At 45.3% G+C, this 18,183-nt stretch overlaps 1 protein-coding gene across 3 annotated transcripts in view; it reads right to left on the bottom strand.

Moving 5' to 3' along the window:
* Positions 1-18,183, bottom strand: part of GLI2 (GLI family zinc finger 2) — a 187,729-nt gene that overhangs the window by 10,370 nt on the left and 159,176 nt on the right. For all 3 annotated transcript variants that reach the window (XM_074548768.1, XM_074548767.1, XM_074548769.1), the window contains exons 7-11: positions 16,293-16,506; positions 14,636-14,749; positions 11,436-11,567; positions 7,693-7,842; positions 3,927-4,091 (exon numbers count right to left, since the gene is read on the bottom strand). In XM_074548768.1, the coding sequence (XP_074404869.1) occupies positions 3,927-4,091; positions 7,693-7,842; positions 11,436-11,567; positions 14,636-14,749; positions 16,293-16,506 (775 nt within the window). The remainder of the gene's footprint in view (positions 1-3,926; positions 4,092-7,692; positions 7,843-11,435; positions 11,568-14,635; positions 14,750-16,292; positions 16,507-18,183) is intronic.

Below are 18,183 nucleotides of genomic sequence, written 5' to 3'. Positions count from 1 at the left end.
CTATTGTGCAAAACAAACCACAGGCATGCAATGTTTTTTTCAGACGACAGCACTCTACCCCGAATTCATGAATCATTGATTGCCACAGGAAAACAAGGCTGAAGCCATGCTTCTGGAAACAGAAATCGGCAACAGATATTTTTATTCCTTTAAACTTTTTTTATTTTACTGAGTCTCCAATTCCAAAGTGTATTAGCACTGCAGTTGTTTGAGCTGGTGCTGCTGCACTGGAAGCTCAGAATTCATCCCAAGTCCCACTTTTGGTCTCACAACTACTCTGTGTATTTTCCTACCAATGCAGGATAGATCTATGAGAAAAAACAGACATGTTATTTGAAGGCTACCCAAAATGACCATTCCTTTTAATTTTTTCAAAAATCTGTTTTGTAATTTTGTCCAGGAACTTAAGTGAAAAAATAAAAAGGAGTATTTATTCCTTGCAGAAAGCCAGCATCATCACATGAAAAACACTGAAAGTCTGTTTTGTATTCAAAAGCATGCTTCCTGACTGATCCTGGCACATCATTCAAACCAGCTAAATCCACATTACACCCCACTGAGGTAAATATATTTTAAAGCTGGGTAAACCAAAGCACAAAAATTAAAATAGTTTGTTTAAAAATACCTTGCAACCTCTCGGACAAGCATTATAGAAATCCTACTACTGTTATTAAGCCTTATTACAAAGAACAGAATCCCCACAACATCTGCTGAAAAATTCCTGTATATGAGCAGCTCAAAGAATTTTTATAAATATCCTTTAGGCTCAACAGTTCTGATTTTTCAGACCCCAGCAATTAGGGTAACATGATCACTGTTGCTTAGACACCAGACACTCCACCTAAGGGGATTCAATCATCCTCTTCATCAGGCCATACCCATTGCAACTGAGCTAGGCACAACTGCTGTTTCACTGGTGTGCCTTCATCTGTCCCTGGGTTATCCAGATTCTGACATCTAGCGACATCTTTCAACCTAGTGAAGTCAAGAGTTTAGATGTCTCAGATGCCTCCCTCCCTTGCTCATGCACATACAGGGTGATACCCCTGAGGGTGGGAGAACTGGAGAACTTCCCACACACAAAGCATAACTGGATTTATGTGTTTTATCTTTGTTCAGCCTGAGTTTCTGAAAATGTCACTCTGAGTCTTTGGCTGGCTATAAACTCAAGGCTCTCCTCTGTGTACGCATTGGAGAGGGGTCACAGGATGAAAGCCCCTTTTCCAGGTGTAACTTTGAAGGTATCCCCTGAAGGGATTCAAAGAGTCACTGAAAGTTTAAAATGTAGTGTGTATGACATTTCAACAATCAAACCAAAGCCAGTGTGGTAACACATCCCCAGCCTTGAACTTCAGCATGTTTGGACCATACACCTACGTCCGGTCACACAATGACAGTGACAAACACAGGGAACCTGGAACTTCCCCCTTAGAGGAGACTGGGATGACTAACTCTGAAACTGGTGTATTCCAAGTAAACATTGCAAGCAGAGGAAAATATTTAGAAGGTAGCTAGGAACCACAATAGAGTTACCAATGGGTAATGGGAAATATTCACAGCCACAAACTTCTGCTTTGCATTTGTGTGGTTTTGTGAGCCAAGGTCTCAGTACAGTTTGCTAAGCCAGTGGTCATGGCCACAGCTGGACACAGGACCCTTGCCTGGGCCTGCTGCCCAGTGTGAGGAGCTTTGCTGTGAGGGATACCAGCTGGTGTAAAGGATTGTGTCATATGATCCTCACAAAGAGGGTGTCAAAAATATGGCCCAGAGAGCCATTGTATGCAGCCTACAGATCTCCCATGATCTTGGGGTGTTTCTGTACTGCATCAAGGAGGGTTGAACAGCAGTTCAGAAATAAGCATGACTGCAAAATGTAAGATGGTTTGAATAGTGGCAGTGCCTTACAGTTCCTGTGGCAGGGCCGGCTGGTCTGGTACAGATCCTCCACTAGTGGCTGTGCTGTTCCTACACCAGAGAAGGGGTAGGTGTACTTTAGGAGAAGCAATTGCAGAGGATAACATCCCTATCTGTTATCTGAGTCTTTGATTTGTGTTGTTTGAAGGCAGCTTGTGCCACGTGCCAGCATATTTAGATCAGGGTCCACAAGAGACCTGGAGCTGGATGCTCCTGCCCTACAGCCTCACCTTCTTGCATAAGGGGAACCCAAATGATCTGACTTTCAAGTGTACCCAAGCTCTGCTCAGATAAGCGACGAGTCATCCCAGATCCAATGCAGCTCCTGATCTGGAACACTTGGGAATCTGAACCCATTGGAGAAATTACATTTACTAACACATTCAAAATGAAAATTCCACATGGAACATTAGCTGCCTCAGATGGGAAACTGCCTTGCCTAGCACACCACCTGGTAAAGCCCCAGGGATCTTAGCTCAAGTGATCTATGTGAGCGACTCAAAAAAGTCGCTCACATGCTGTCAATGTGCACAGACTGGGCTGAGTGAGTCTGTATCCAGCACTGAGAGCTGTACCAGCATTATGATCCATTCACATGAGAATCCGTATGAATTGAAGGGAGATGCAAATTTCCTTTAAGAGAGGAAACAAAGTTGCAAAAATGTAAATCTTCAGTGGCCTGATTGATTTATACAGCTTATGAGTGAGAATACAGAGAGTGACTTAACACTGCAAAATTAAGATGTGGAAATATCAACAATGAAAGGGACAATAGATCCAGCACAGGAGGAAGGCGGAAAAAGCATCCATGGCTGGCGAATGAGCAATTTCCAGCACCTAAAATGTGAGATTAAGCCACAATTGCCTACCTTTCAGGAGAAGAAGCTTTAACATAGAAAAATTATGTAGTCAAACACCACTTACTGGGAATGCAGGATGCTGAGCAGACGAGAGGCTGCAACCTACCTTTTTAGTCCCTCCTGGCCTCAAGGTAGGTGTAGCCTTAAAACAACTACAAACTATCCAGTTTAAGTGTGGATATGGGTTAATTTTCACCTGTGTCTTGCTGGTGGAGAACACTTCTGACGTTTGGGTTCATACCCAACCCAGTTCAAACAACTCTGGGATTCTAGTAATTTATCAGTCCATCTCAGCATCGTCTCGGCCTGGAAGAGGATTCTAGATTTTGAGTCCTCATTCTGACTCAAACAGAATCTCTGAAACCTACAGAGCTTTGGTTACCACTGACTGATACTATGCCAGAGATAAAAATACTCCCAACAAACCCTTTGTAGACACAGCATCGCTTCAAAAGGCTGTCAACCGTGGCAACTGTGTTCCATTCTCCAATAGTCTATATTTAACTGTTGCAAATTAGGCTACAGACTGAATTCTCCATGGCTGAAAACACTATTAGAACTTTAGAGTGTTGTTTTTCTTCCCCTGTCAGCTAATTAGTGGTAATATAAATTTCAATCGTCGGCCGTGGTTGATTGCAACAGACCATCACATGCGTTACAATAAAGGCAATTTCCTCTGCTCCCCAACTACTAATAGTGGGTCTTAATTATCCAAGGTTAACAAAGCATTGCATTGTGCTCTATCATTGTACATCAAATGATGGAGGGACTATTATTTCCAGAGCATCAGGATCCAGGGTAGCTGTTATATTACTGCAAGTCTGCTCCACAGTAATATTAAACTCCACTTGCACAACTATACTATCTGTGCTATTAAAAATTATATGTTTGGAAAATGCTTGTTTTCATTTCCAAAGTCGATTAAAAAGTTTGCATACTTTAACATCTGTTTATGATTTCAAACACAGCTTTCATAAATATAAAGCTAATGTGGTCTGGCTCCCTAGCAAAAATAAATCCCATTAAAAAATAAGATAAACCTCTCATTACAGTAGGTTTCTTTTTACATGCGTCCAGTGTGTAAAGTGTATGTTTATTGTCAGCAAAATTTAAAAAAAGCCCTCCGTTGAGCTGTGGTGAGCCCAGGCTTACCTCATTGGAATGTGTCCTGTTCTGGTGCTTGGCTCTGTCCGAGGCATTGGAAAAGGCTTTATTGCAGCCTTCGTGCTCACAGACATAAGGTTTTTCTCCAGTGTGGGACCTCAGGTGTGTCTTTAAGTTCTCCAGGCGGGAATAGGCTTTGGAACAACCCTCAAACTAAAATAAAAAAACCACATGAGGAGTGATTAATTAACCAGAAAAATTTGATTTTCCCCCCACCTAAACCCTTCCAATCTGTTTCTCATTCTTTCTTTTTTTTTCTTCTTTTTAAAGGGCTTGTGTTTTAGGGAACAACATCCACTTTGTTGAGAGAATTTGCTTCCCTAAGCAGGCTGAGAGTTTCAGCAGTGAGTCATATTTGAGGTGCTACTCCTTGTTGGGTACCCACCTGACATTTTAACAAGTGACTCTTTTTTTCCAGCAGGGCTAAACACCCCTCCACTCCTCCCAGAGCTCTCTTAGCCCCTCCTGCCAACCCTCTGCATCTAAAACACTCAGAACAGGGGCCCCCTCCTTCCCACCTAGGGAACTGACAGCTTCTCCACAGTCTGAACAGCCTTGCAACTCCACTTGCACCAACACTGGAAAGAGCAGACAGTTCCCTAACACACAAACAGAAATCTAGCAAGCTTTAAAGTTTCCCAAATTACAGCTTGGGTTTACTCTTGGAGGATGCTGTGGTCAGGCTGTCTGACATTACCACTTTAAAAAACAAGACTCTCAATCTTGAAGACAGATGGATTTTTGGATGACGAAACAGGCCAGGAACCTTCCTCCTGGAAGGAAACCAGCTGCCCACACAATGAGAAGGAGCAGCTTGGGAGACGTGGTGAGGCTTTAATGTCCTGCCACCCTCCACTCTGGCTGGGCTGGAGACTTCTCCCTGCACCTGCCCCATCTCAGCATGGGAGGGTTTCACCTCCAACCAAAGTCTCTGAAGTGCTCTTTGACAAAACAAAGAAATGCAAGGCTCCCTTGGAAATTCTAGCTACATGTTGCACTGCCTGTTCATCTGGGAGCATTGAAAAGCCCAGGCTGTACTTCCTATACAAAAAGACACCCTTTAAATTTCAACAAGCAGTCCCTGCTGCTGTAATGTATGTGTTGTATTCTAGTCACATCACTTAAACATGTCTACAAGTTCACTCCAGTTGTGACAAGACTTCACATTGCTCTGCTTGAGTCTTGGCCAGTGAAGAAACTGGAGCCACAGCAGGACAGGTCATGCTCTGTGTCTGATTTTCTCATGGCAGCTGAGTGGTTCTACACACCAAAGGTCTGGTCACAGGCACCTGCATTCAGTAGCAACAGCACCTGCTGCCCTGGGCTCCACATGCCCTGCTGGGCTGCTAGGGAGGGAGGCAAACATGCAGCCCATGAAACCCGTGAAACATAGGTACAGGTGATCCCATGCAACATTTTTGTTGGCAAAAGTTTACTTAAGATCCCCTTTATGGCCTAGCATAGGGATGGTGGACATAAGGCAGATTTGCTCTGCTCTTGAGATATTCACATCTCTTCAAGGACCAGCAGAAGCATCCTGCAAGAGCTGATTCCTTCCACAGCTTTGCCAGGGTGGGATGGATCCAGTTTTTTTTTCCTCAGACAACTTTCATTAGCCCATTTGTCCCACAGAACATGCCACAGCTCTGAGGTAGCACAGTATATCTCTTTCTTCTCTTGCCCTGTACAAACAATCCTTTACAAGTCAAGTCTCTACAGTTATTGAAACACATCATTCCTCTTGCTGGAAAACAAAGGGAACTCAGCATGAGACAACTCATGCATCCATTCTAGTTTTGCTGGATACTGACACAAAAATGCAGTTATTAAGAGCAAAAGTTCTAAGGCCACATTTTCAAATAAAAGCTTCTCAGCAAAGCAGCCAGTGCATGTTCAAAGCAGTTGTTCCCACTCTTACGTGTGGACTTGATTATGCCAGTGGGAGTTCTAGCTGTCATCTGTTGAAATAATCCTTGACCAAATCCCAGGCTGCAATTGGGCTCATCCGTAGCTTTATGTACACCACAAACTTCTTGTCTGAAACCTTTGTTGCTTTGAAAAATCACTGCCAGACTTGGACAAGGAATGCTGTGCCATAGAAGGGCACCGTCTGCAGAACTGCCATTATCCCAGACCACTGGAAAATGTTGGTTCTCCAGTTTGGGGACATGCAACATACTGGACATGGAGGGCCTGTAGTTGTCCAGGAGGCAGAGGATGACCTGAGACTCAAACATAGCCTTGCCATTGCCCCTGTGTGACAAAACTGAGGCTTGAAAAGGGCAGGATTGTGCAGCAGTGTTTTTTCCTGCTCCACCACAGCACTAAAGAGGATTCAGCCACTGCTGTTTTTGTCTCCTGAGTCCCTCTGCCTACAAGGGCAGGCGAGACTTGCCCTCAGTGCTCACTTTGTATGCACCAACAATCAATATTTCTTGATACTTTTAAGGAAGATTGGTAAAGCACTAGACTGGGCAAAGTGCTTTAGAAGATTAAAACAGAGGACATGGCCCTGTGCCCCGGGGGAGCTTATGCTCTAAATTAAATGAACACAAGGCTGGAAGATTGATAAAGGAGTCATGCAGCAGGCAAATCATACATATCCTAATATTTGTAAGCAGGAGCTGGGACAGAGCCAGGGAGTGAGCAGGGCTGGAATTGGCTAATGGAGCAGAGGAGGAGGAAGATACAGGAGGAGGGCTCAGACATCTGCTGAGCAGGAAGAGACTAATCCCCAAGACTCTGGGGAGACGAACAGTGTAATGCTGACCACAGAGGAGCTATGAAATGCCATCAAGAGGAGAAGGCAGAGAGCAGAGGATATCAAAAGACAGGGAGGAAAAGACCTTTGGGAGGAATAAAGGCTGGAGGAGATGAGGAGGGAGATTGTGAACACCTCTTCCAACAGCTGACCACAGTCACTGAACTCCACAACCTCGCTTCCCTCTTGTGCCTTGCATCAGGCATCCTTGGCTGCCCCACCTCAGCAAGCAGTGTGGTGAGAGGCTCCAAGTGTGAAGGCACATTTGGGATTTCCTATCTTGAGGCTAAGAAGGAGAGCCCAGCTCTCCCATGTGATCAGTGAGCCTGCACCCACAGGGCTGAGATGCAAAACAGCACCCCATACTCTTCCTCAGGCAGTGCTGAACCCTAGGCACAGTGCTGCTGGTATGCAGAAGGTCTGGAGACTGAGCCCTTCTTTGGGGTTTAAGCACCTCTGGCTTAACCTGACCTCTGGATTAAGAGAGCAGAGGCAGGAGGTGTTGGCCTAGATTCCCAGGCTAGAAAGAGGCATGTGTGTATGCTTGGGTCCATGGGTGAGGGAATCTTGCATTCCCAGCAGCTGTAGTGGGTGATGCCAGGTTAGACACAACCTGGGTTAGGCACCTCCCCACAGCGTGGCATTACTGGATTTCTATCTTGGATGTAGGCAACTAAATTGGCTGGATTTTCACCTTAAGTGACTTGTCCTGAGCTGCTTTGGATCTCTGTGGCAGTTCTGAAATAGTTCTTCCCAAGGAAATGAAGTTTTGCCCACTAACACCTCACCCACACTCCTTGTCCTCTTGTGCCTGGGGTCTAACCTGCAAGTAGCTGTAACCCAGACACAGAGGGCTGGACTGGCTCTGAGCTGCTGCCAGTGGCTGGCCTGGTAGAGCCCTACCTGAAGCCATGCCCACATCTGCCATCACATTTCTGTGACCACCCGACCCTGGTGTCCCATTGCCCAGTGAGATGTCCCCTGCCAGCTCACCGTGCACTTGTGTGGCTTCTCCCCCGTGTGCCTTCGCATGTGCACCACCAACATGTACTGGGCCTTGAAGGGCTTCTGCTCCCGTGTGCAATCCTGCCAGCGGCACACAAACTCCTTCTTCTCCCCGTGGATGTGATCATTGTTGATGTGCTGGTAGGAGAGAAAGGAAAACCAGGTCACTCCTGAAGAGCTGATGCCAGTGAATCATGCACAGTGCTCTGAAAGCCAGATGTTCCGTCCCAGTGCTTGTCAGGCACTGCAGCACCTGGGTGCCAGGTGCACAGGTGACACCAGGGATGTGGACCCGCTCTGTGGTCCAGTGTGTCCTGCAGAGAAAGGTGTGCAGCATCCAGCACACTGGGTACAAAGCAGGCTAAAAATGAGAGGTTTGCAAAAGCAATGGGAGCTTTTTGGAGCAGGGAGCCCTCTCAGTGTGTCCCCAGCTGCTTGATGCCACTCTTGACAGGGATAACAGAGTAATTTCTGTTTCTGCTGAACCGTCCTGTGCTGCATTTACACACCTGAGACCCCTTCCTGAGATGCTGCTGGAGGATGACGGACAGGAGACAAGCCTTGGTTGGATTCAATAATCTTGAAGGTTGTTTCCAGCCTAAATGATCCTATGCATCTAAGTCCATACGCTGGCCTCATGACATCCACCTGCCATCCAGAGCTGGTGGCTGGCAGGAAATGACAGCATTTAAGAGCTATGCAGCAGGGAGAGCTCATTTACTGCTAATTGCTCAGGCCCAAGAAACTCTGGGCTGGAGTGTTGAAAAGCCAGGCCCAGAATGGTGCCTTCATCCACCCTGGCAGGGAGAAGTGGGCTGTTTTTTCCCAGTGCAGGGCAGATGAAGCCCTGCCGAAAATAAACAGAGCCAGGGGCCGGCCCGTCGGCAGCGCCGCTCCCGCAGCGGCCTTGTCTCTCTGAATGGGGTCTCATTGCCAAAAATAATGCCTGTCCTCGCTCCTGTGTTTTCAGAAGACATTCACTGACAGGAAATCCTAAAATAAACCACTTTGGTTTTGGGTTTTGGCTTTTTTTGTGCTGAGATCTTTTCCAGCCCCCGCCTTCGTCCCCAGGCCAAGGCCAGGCACACATGTTGCAGCTAGGGATGAGACTCTCTTGGGGCTGTGAGGCAGCATGAGGACACAAAAGCACATTAAAACAGATTCATCAGCCTTCACAGCTCCAGCTGAACTCAGTCTCAGTGTTCTGTGTGCTGCAGAACAATCCTGAGGTCAAGGTCCTGCTGCCTCCAGTTCTACCCAGAGACAGGAGGAAGTGTGGGGCTCAGCTGGTCTCTTGGGCACCACATGTACACACTGAGAGCCAAAGATGTGTGCTGGGAGAACTGGGGGAGCCTGGGTTTAGGAGAGGTTTTGTATGGGTTTAGAGTCCTGCCGCCTACAGTTCTGGTTTTACAACATGGCATTGGAGTGAGATTTTATCCTCAGATTGTGGAAATCTGATGGACCTCCCCAGAGACCCATGGACATGCTAAACCATGTCCAGACCAGCCTGGAGAGACATCTCCAGGCTCTGCTTGTGTGGGAGTCTAACTTGCAACCAAGACTACACACAGCAATGCTGGGAGTGTGGAAGAGCACAGGCTTACCCTTTGGTCTTGTTTGAGCCAGAGGAAGAACATTTACAGAAAGGGTACTGTAGCCTCCGTTCAGGACTATTCACTCCCTGTCTAGGCAACATCTGCTTCCCATCGCATGGGGTAGGAGGAGTTGCACAGCTCACCCCACTTCAGCTATAGCTCCTTAGCCCCTACCTGGCTGAAGGCTTTGCTTGGGCTTCTCTCAAATTGAGTGTGACCTTTGAGGTTGGGAGCAGCAGCAGTGCTTGCAAAAATATGTCATCACTGCTGCTGCTCCCTGTTGACATGCACTCCTCCTACAACCGCATTGTGTGTGGGGAACAGACCCCGCTCACCCACGTACTCTGCACACAAACTAGAGTTTTTCCATGCATGCTGAGATGGCACCTTCTCAGAGGCTGGCCCGCAACATCTGTATTTCATTTGCATGTGTATTTTGGGCATCCCAAATCCACAACCCCATGTTGCTAGTAATCACAGTACAGAAGACTCAATTTTTGTAACCTTCCAAATTTAGGAAAATCTTGGGATATTTCATCAAATGTTTTTCTTTGTTTATTTTTGGTTTTTTTTTCTGGAAATTGTGCTGAGCTGCCTGGTGCTCTGCACTTTGCTCTGGGCAGAGTTAGTTTTTCTTACATCTGAGAGGGAAACACACAAAAACTGCTGGACACATGTGAGCCCAGCCCATGTGACAGGCATGCTGTGGTTTAACCCCAAAAAAGCAATGCCCATAGCATGCAATGTGCAACCCATTAAGCACCTGATCACTCAACTGGCCTTAAAACCATTTCCAAATTTGTCTGTACTCAAGGACTTGATACACTAAACCAGTGGTTTCTGGCAGAGATGGGCAGGCACTAGCCTTAGATGGGAGAAGAACATGTGCCCAAAATTGTAATTTAGAGTGTTGTCTAAATATTTGTGTCTAAACACAATGTTTGTGTGCAGAACATGGGCACATGGTGACTGATGCCAATTTGGGGGCATCTAAATGTATCCAAAATGAAGATATATAAAAAATGGTGAAAGCAGACACAAGCCCTCAGGAAGGGGGCTACATGCGAGTTGCACATGGGTGGCCCCTGGCAAGCTGGGAGCCTGTTTGAGAAAAGCAGCTGAAGGCTGAAGGAAAAGGAAGAGGGAGCAGCTCCTATAGCAAAATGTGTTTAATCCAAAACTCTGCTGCAAGCATCAGGGTTGCTGGGCTGGTGAATTCCCAGCAGATATGGGCTAGCTTCAAAGAAATGGGACTCGCACCATAGACCCAAAATAAGGACTAGGGAGGTGTTGGGCTGGGAACAAAATGGGGCTTAGACACAGATCATGTCGGATTTCACCAGCACTTCCCTGAGGATGAGGAATTTGTCGACCCCAGAAGCCAAAGGAAACCAAATGGTGGATACCCAGATGAAGCAAAGCACACAAAAGGTTCTTGGAATTAATTAGAACTGAAAATCTGATTAATGACTTGGTTTGGGGATCCTTCAGAGAGCAGTTTTGACACTGCTTTGGGAACATCAGTGTGATTATGGAAGCCCTGTTGCCCAAGTTTTAGAAAATCAACCCACTTTCTGTATTTCAGACACTGGAGCATATCTCCAAAGTCTGAAAGTGCTCTGTTTCTGTGGGAGGGATGAGTTGAGCAGGTCAACAGCCTCTGAGTGATATAGCTCCACAGCTCATTAACAGCAGCATTAGAGGCTTTCCCAGCCTGGGCCAAGTCTGAGGACAGCATGGATGATCCCTGACCCATAGCTGGTGTAGCTCTGTGGGAAGGCTCAGTGAATATGGCCAGTGAAGAGAGGAGGGCTCAGCCCCTTTCCCCATTTTCTGATCCAGTCTTCTGTACTGAGCCTTCTGTCACTGGGCCATGCACTAGGGAGACTGAAAGTGCAGCCTCAGCAGCTGAGAAGGGAGCAATATCACATAATCTATGAGAGCCTTCTTTCAGCTGAACTCCTCGGGGAGCAGCGACCTGCTTTGGCAGTGTTTACACACCGTATCTCTGATTTGCACCTTTAGTAGCTCCCAGGGTGAGCTCTGGCTGTACAGCAGCTAGTGATAAAAAATGAGGACAAGTGCACAGAAACCCAAATTTATCGCTGGGGTTTCCTCCCAACCATTACTCACATGGACGAGCTGCTCCTGAGTGTCATATTCCTTTGTGCACCCTTCCCAGTGGCAGTTAGTCTCATAAATAACCTCAGGCTCCTGTTTACATTCATCCTTATCAAGATCTTCTTTCAGGTCTGTCAGATGCTCCTGCAACACATAACGGTGCATTGTATAAGGTGAACTTCCTTCATCTGAATTCCTCCATAACTCATAGATTACAGGGCAAGTATCAACTGATCACAAAACCATGCTTTTTGTGGCTACATAACATCCACAATTACTGTGAAATAAGGAGCTACAGGGTTTTGGCAGAAGTGGATCAGAGCTGACAACAAAAGATGAAACACCCCAAAGTCACTGTTGAAGCAGTGCCTGGATTCAGCTGGGTTGTGAGCAGTCCCAGGAAAAACTGAAAAAAGGAAAGAGCTGGCTTCTGACCTTTGGTTGTGCTCCTTGCTGGAGCAAAACAATCAATCAGGGCAGAGTGGAGAAACATCAGTATAAAGAAATCACAGGGCACTCAGAGCCCATAGCCCACTCACTGACATGGGCTGGGCAGGGGGTTCCTATTTTCTGTATCTCTCAGTAGATGAGAAAATGATAGCCAACCCAAAGATTTATGCCTGCAGGATGCTCCACAGGGATGAAGTGATGAGGTCTCAAAGCACTTCTTTGAGAAGGGAATTTGGAAAGCTCAAGCAAGACCCAGTGAAGAGTAGGTTGCAGAACAGAGCTCCTGGGACCCTGGCCTCATAAATGAGTTACTTTTATGCTGGGTACACTTCTCTGTCTAGCCAGATCCTCAGTGCTAAATGAAGCACAGAAGATTTTTGTTATGCTGCTAGCATTAAAGCATGGGCAACTGCACAATAGTGCAATATACAACATAATTAGTACACATGTGAGTAAGGACAACTGTCAACTCTTCATGCATCAGACACCTGCACTACAGACAAGGCCATCAGCACCCACCTACTGGCTTGGGAATCTAGCAAGACAAAACCCAGCAGGTTTGAACCCCCTTCATTCCCTCTCCTCCCAGATTCTACTGTTGCCTAGCACAAGCATCCTGCCTCCAGGACACCTTCAGATGGAAGAGATTTGTTTTAATTAGCTCTTATTAAAAAAAAAAAAAAAAAGATATTGTAAGGTGGCTCTTGGGACAGGAAACTGTAGTAATTCACAGAAAGACTTCTGGAGATTCAAACTATACCAGAGCCCAGAGCAATAGTCTGAAAAAGTTCAAAGAGCAGCTTTTTTTCCCTGCAATTCCTATTGGTTGAGCTTTAAACACTAATTTTTTTAAAATGTTTGTCTCTGTGCAAAGCGCAGTTCCCAGACAACTGTAATTTTCTACTAAAAATCTAATTTTGCCAAAATTTTTATATTTTCTGTTGGAATAGAACTGTAACAATTTAATTTGTTGAAAAGGACTGACTTGTTTTATTTCTAGCTAGTTCAATGCTAGTCTGAATCTGTACTGGAGCTCTCTTGTGGCACTGCAGAAGTTCAGTAACTCAGGTCCCTCATGCCTGGCACTTCACTGTGTCCCACAAATCTTGTCTGATAGTATTTTTTACAGCACAAACCATCATGGGAGATACTGTCTTGCCAAGGATTGCAAACACCCAAACCACAACTCACATGAGGTGTTTCAAATGCAGCATTTTCAAAACAAAACATAGACCTTTTTTGGGATAGATGAACTTCACAGTCAGCATAAAGTGGATCAGTCAATTACTAACTGACTGTAACACAACTTTCAGCACAGTCTCCTGCAGAAAAGGAATTTCTAAATTTAATTAATTTTTCTTGCTTAGACCAAAGTAGACACCCACTATATTCAGATTTTTAATCTGTTCTCCTCGCCAAGAATGGGCTTTTACATGGTACCTTCTAGTAATTTCCCAGTCCATGCTGAAATACTGCAAGATGTGGAACCTATATTTCTCTTGGGGAATTACTTCACATACTGCCTCATTAGGAACTATTAGATGATCAGCGTGCATTTTCCTACCCCTAATTTCACCTTGCTATTCTAATAAAATCTCATTGCATTACTTTAAACCGCTCCATTCAGTGCCAATTTCAGTGTTTTAAGACTCAGTGGATAAAACCCCTGGAGCAGGGCTGCAGGGGTGAGCCAGGCTGGTGCTATCCAAGCACTTCCAAGCTGGGCGCACACGGCTTTGCATGGAGCAGCGCATGGAAGGTGGCAGTGGTTGAGCGAGCAGCTGTCTGTCCCACAGCTCCTCCATAACACATGCTTTGAGATGGCTTTTGAATATTTTTTCATTTGCTGCAAGAAATAAACACATTGCCCTATAAGCCCAGGCAGTGGCCAGATTGGTTTTTCTGGGCATGTGATTTTGCAGCAGTGTGTAGATGCACTCCTAAACTCAAAGCTCCAGAGAGGTGCCTCTTTGCCCTAATCGTGCTGACTACAGCATGTTTATCTTTCCCTGATATGCTATCTTCATCAATTTTACCAGCCCCCTGATGACTGCACACGTTGCTGTCCCCATGCATCATGCTGAGACCTGCTCCTGAACCAGGGCAGAAGGAGAAATTTGTCATCAACTCTTCCATTCGCTTGACAATAACTCGGCTTAATATTTCATGAAAATGAAGTGCCCAGAGCACTCCTGATAGTTTACAGTTGTGATAAAGGACGGTCAGATGGATACTGTCAGCCATTAAGCAGTTTGAAATCACAGGGCTCCAGAAAGAAAACAAAGGCCTCTGGGCCCTTCTTGGTGTCAAATGTTGTGTCACCAGCGTAAAGGATGTTTCTAGGAGCAATTCCTTGCTGAATCAAGAAGTCGTCCTTTTTTTGCAAGCTTTCTACCTACATGCAAGTTTCCCTCATAATCTATGTTTGCTCTGAGACACTAATGCTGCTTCCTTTGCAGCACAGAAAACTCAGACATCATTTTTACATTATTACACTTGATATATTTGCTCTCTCTTTTTTCCTATCCAGCACAGCAACAGCAAGCTGAGTCCCAAGTACCCATGGAATGCTTCACTCAGTCACTGCAGCTCTGCCCCATCCCTTCCTGGGCTTTGTGCTCCAAGAGACACCTGCCTGCCTGGCAGATTTTGCCGCCTTGCTCCCAGCTACAACAAAAGATGCCAAGAGGATCATTCCCAAAGATGAGACCCAGCAGCTCGCTGCCTCAACCCCACAACATGGCTCACAGGAGGGAGGTTACCTGTGTGTTTGGGGACACTGGGGGAAGGCCCTCAACTTCAGTCTTGACTTTGCTGCGTTTGTTAATTACTGGATTGACGGTGCTGCTCACGGCCGACTCACTGCTCTGCTTGCTCTAGGAAAGAAAACCAGGCAAGAAATGGCACTGGGGTTTGGGATGACACACAGACAGTGGCCCACTTCCTCATTGGAAACTAACTTTAAAATCAGTCAAGGTTGAGCTTCAGGAGTGGCAGGGGACAGCAGGATTGGCCTGGGGTTCATATGAAAACCAGCTCATGTGGGTTTGTGCAAGGCAGAGGGATGGGAGAGAGGGAAGAAAAATCAAGGGCAGTCTCAGCTTCAGGCTCGCTGGTGAGCTTGGCATCACCACTCCTGCTGTGTTTCAGAGCAATCCAGTCCATGGCATAGCTATCAAAGCCTTATACAACCCCCACCCAAGCCAGTTTTATTTCTCAATGTGACAAAATGATTTGCTGAGAAAATGAATTCCTGGGGGAAACAGGGGGCTCTGGTTATATGTGACGGCTCTGGCATGCTGTGTCAATGAAAAGACTGTGTGTGTAATTTGCTAAGCTCTTAAAAAATAAGAACAACTTCAGGACAAAAACCATCCCATTGTATGTGCATAAAATTGGAACATTAACATTTTACATACTCTTGCTAATTGCTCAAGATTGGGCCTGCAAATTTTTGAACAGAGGCAGAACTCTTCCAGCCACATTATTTTGGTAGCCAGTTTTGTAAGGAGAAAACAAAACCAATCAATCAAATAACCTGCAATAACAAACAGAGTTTGCAGTGCAGCAGCCATGAGAAACCCTAAAACAATAAACCAGTCTGAAAAGTTCAGTATGATACTACTAAAACAACGATTTGAAATGGGTGTGACATATGGTGAAGTAAGTCTTTGGGGAGAAAAGCAACTGCAATTTAGACTTGCAAGGAATGTAAGTAGAAAGAAAAATGATTAAGAATGTGCTAAACATATTCACTGACCCAGTGCATGTGGAGGCCTTGCGCACACATACATGTGTTTGTGTGCTCACAAGTATTAGTAAGGATGCATTTAAAGTGTGGGATCTCATTCCTAGTTTTCAAAATCTGGCCCCTGGATTTGCAAAATTTAGCAGTAAAAATTAACAGCAGGGACACATTGAGAGAAAACCTACTGAAAAAGAAGAACAGCAAGTAAAATGTGAAGAGGTCCTACACAGGATGCACTTACACATTAAAGATTAGGACCATCATCATGGTTCACATCAGTACAAAAAAGCAAGGAGGGATTGGTGAAGGTCCCAACAAGAAGCTTGGTTCACAGGTGCCTCTTTTGCAAAACACTACAGCAACTGATGTCCCTCAATTCCATAGGACATAGCGTGTTCAAGGAGATTTCCTGCCTGGGATGACCTTGCATTTTGTGTTCAATACTTTGATGGACCAAGGCCTTCGGTCTCTGTAAGGGTAGGTGCAAGGAAGGGAGATGGGTGCAAAATTTGTCTGTGACTAATTCAGAAACAGTTGCCAGAAAAAAGAAAAGCAACATAAAGGCACAGTGTGAGTAACAAAGAGAATTGCTAGAACTCCCACAACCAGTCCATGTCCCACGAGAAGGTGCCTCCACTTTCACATGTGCCATGCAGGATGGCTGTCCCTACCTGGCTGGAGTCGGAGATGCAGTTGCTGTTGCTGCTGCTCTGTGCTGGTGATGGGTTCACGGAGATGACTGCCATGTGCTGCCGTGAGGGGAAGGTTGGGGATGGCTGGATCAGGGGGGGAGTGTGTCCAAAGGCTGAGCTCAGGCCTCTTTGCTGGGTCAGGATCTGCTGGTATGTCACGGGGTTAAGCGGGTGGGGGAAGCTGAATGCCGGACTGCAGCGACAGTAGAAAGAGAAATGATGAGGAGTTATTTTAAACAATATTTATCATATTAGCCAGTCACTGATTTAAATTTGGCTTCTTGGAGACTCCAGGAACCAGGCTGCAATGCCCAGATAGACGCCTTCAATGCCAGGATAAGCCTGACCGCCTGCTTTACTGCAAATTCACCATTTGATTTAAACGTGGCTCTGCAAACTTGTGAATCATTTTGACCCAAGCATTAGAGTGGCCATTATTTCCTTGCTTCCTATGTAAAAAACCCAAAAAAAGCCCTTGGGAGTCCATAAGAGGATAGGACTTGGGTAAATCTGGCTTTGCTGCCCCTAAGGCTCCTGGGTTTTCCCAGGCAGACCTCTTTTGCAGACTTGCAGCTTTGGGGTTATGCTAACCTGGATATGAAAAACAAGCATCACCTGGCTCACCTGGCACAGATTACAGCAGGGATGAATAAGTATCCACTTAACATAGTCCAAAACCATGCAATTTACTCTGCATTCAGGTGGGGGGAGTGCTGGCTCAGGGGACTGCTGAAGCATGTCACCCTTCCTATGTAGGTCACTGGTTCATCTCCAATCTAGGTCAGCAGTGACCAGGAACACCACTCCCCCTGGCTGCTCGGGCAATGACTGGGGCAACAGGTCTGAGACAGGATGCAGCAGTGGCGAGCAGTAAAAACAAAACTCTGCTTTTGGAAAAAAGGGGTTCACTCCCAGGAGCAGGTCCACTGGGCAGAGAAGGAGAAGCACAGGAGATGCTCTGTGGTAACTCTAGATGAGTGATGCACGAGCACAGACAGCCCAAAAGTTGATTATTTGCCACCTTCAAAAAGTGGCTGCCCTGAACCTTCACCCTCATGGTATTTTCACCACAGAAACTGCCCAAGGTGTGAGTGTTCAGAGAATAGGGCCATAATTAGAAACACGCTTAATAACCAATTTTGCTTTTGGAGAGAGTATTTCATTCCTGCCTTTAAGATGTTGTTAAAATAACAACAAAAATGCTTTTCATACCAAACTTCTGGCAGTTATGCTGCTATATATGTTACCCATTTTACAAATCCTGACATTTAGGATATATTTTTAGAACACCAAGAAGCAGTTCAAATTCTTTATTATTAGTTGATTACTCCCTTGGAAGCTGAAAGTTAACCATCAGGTCAGTCCCTGGACTCTACTGATTTGTTAAAAATACCAGATAGTACTCTTAATATTTGAGTGTAAGTTGAGATGCTACAGGTATGTGCAGCTAATGACAACAGGTAAAAAGGCTAGAAAAAATATGATTACCAGATTAGAAGTTGCAATTTGTTTATGTCAGTCTTATGTTTGATTTTACAGTCAATTTCTAAATTATGCTGCTGGATAAAGTAACTTACATAATTAATGCTACACTTATTAATAAGAACATCTCTGTTTTCCCCCACAAATTTTAAGTATGCATAATCTTTGTAACCCTTTGCTTTGCAACATCAGTGTTAATTACATCTAACATTTTTAACAGTTAAGTAACAAAAAGAATAATAACATTGTGAAACTTGGGTGAAGCAATCACAGTAGGGATTGACAACAGTCAGCTAGCTGCCTAATGTAAGTGCTTTTTAATTAAGATTTGAACAAAACTTTACTCAAGGGTTTAGATTTGGTTTAAATACGCTTTTAGAATTAGGCT

This window comes from Zonotrichia albicollis, chromosome 10 (genome assembly GCF_047830755.1).
Source record: "Zonotrichia albicollis isolate bZonAlb1 chromosome 10, bZonAlb1.hap1, whole genome shotgun sequence".
In the NCBI taxonomy this organism is placed as follows: domain Eukaryota; kingdom Metazoa; phylum Chordata; class Aves; order Passeriformes; family Passerellidae; genus Zonotrichia; species Zonotrichia albicollis.
Note: the sequence above shows the minus strand (reverse complement) of the source record. Positions and strands in the feature narration are given on the sequence as shown.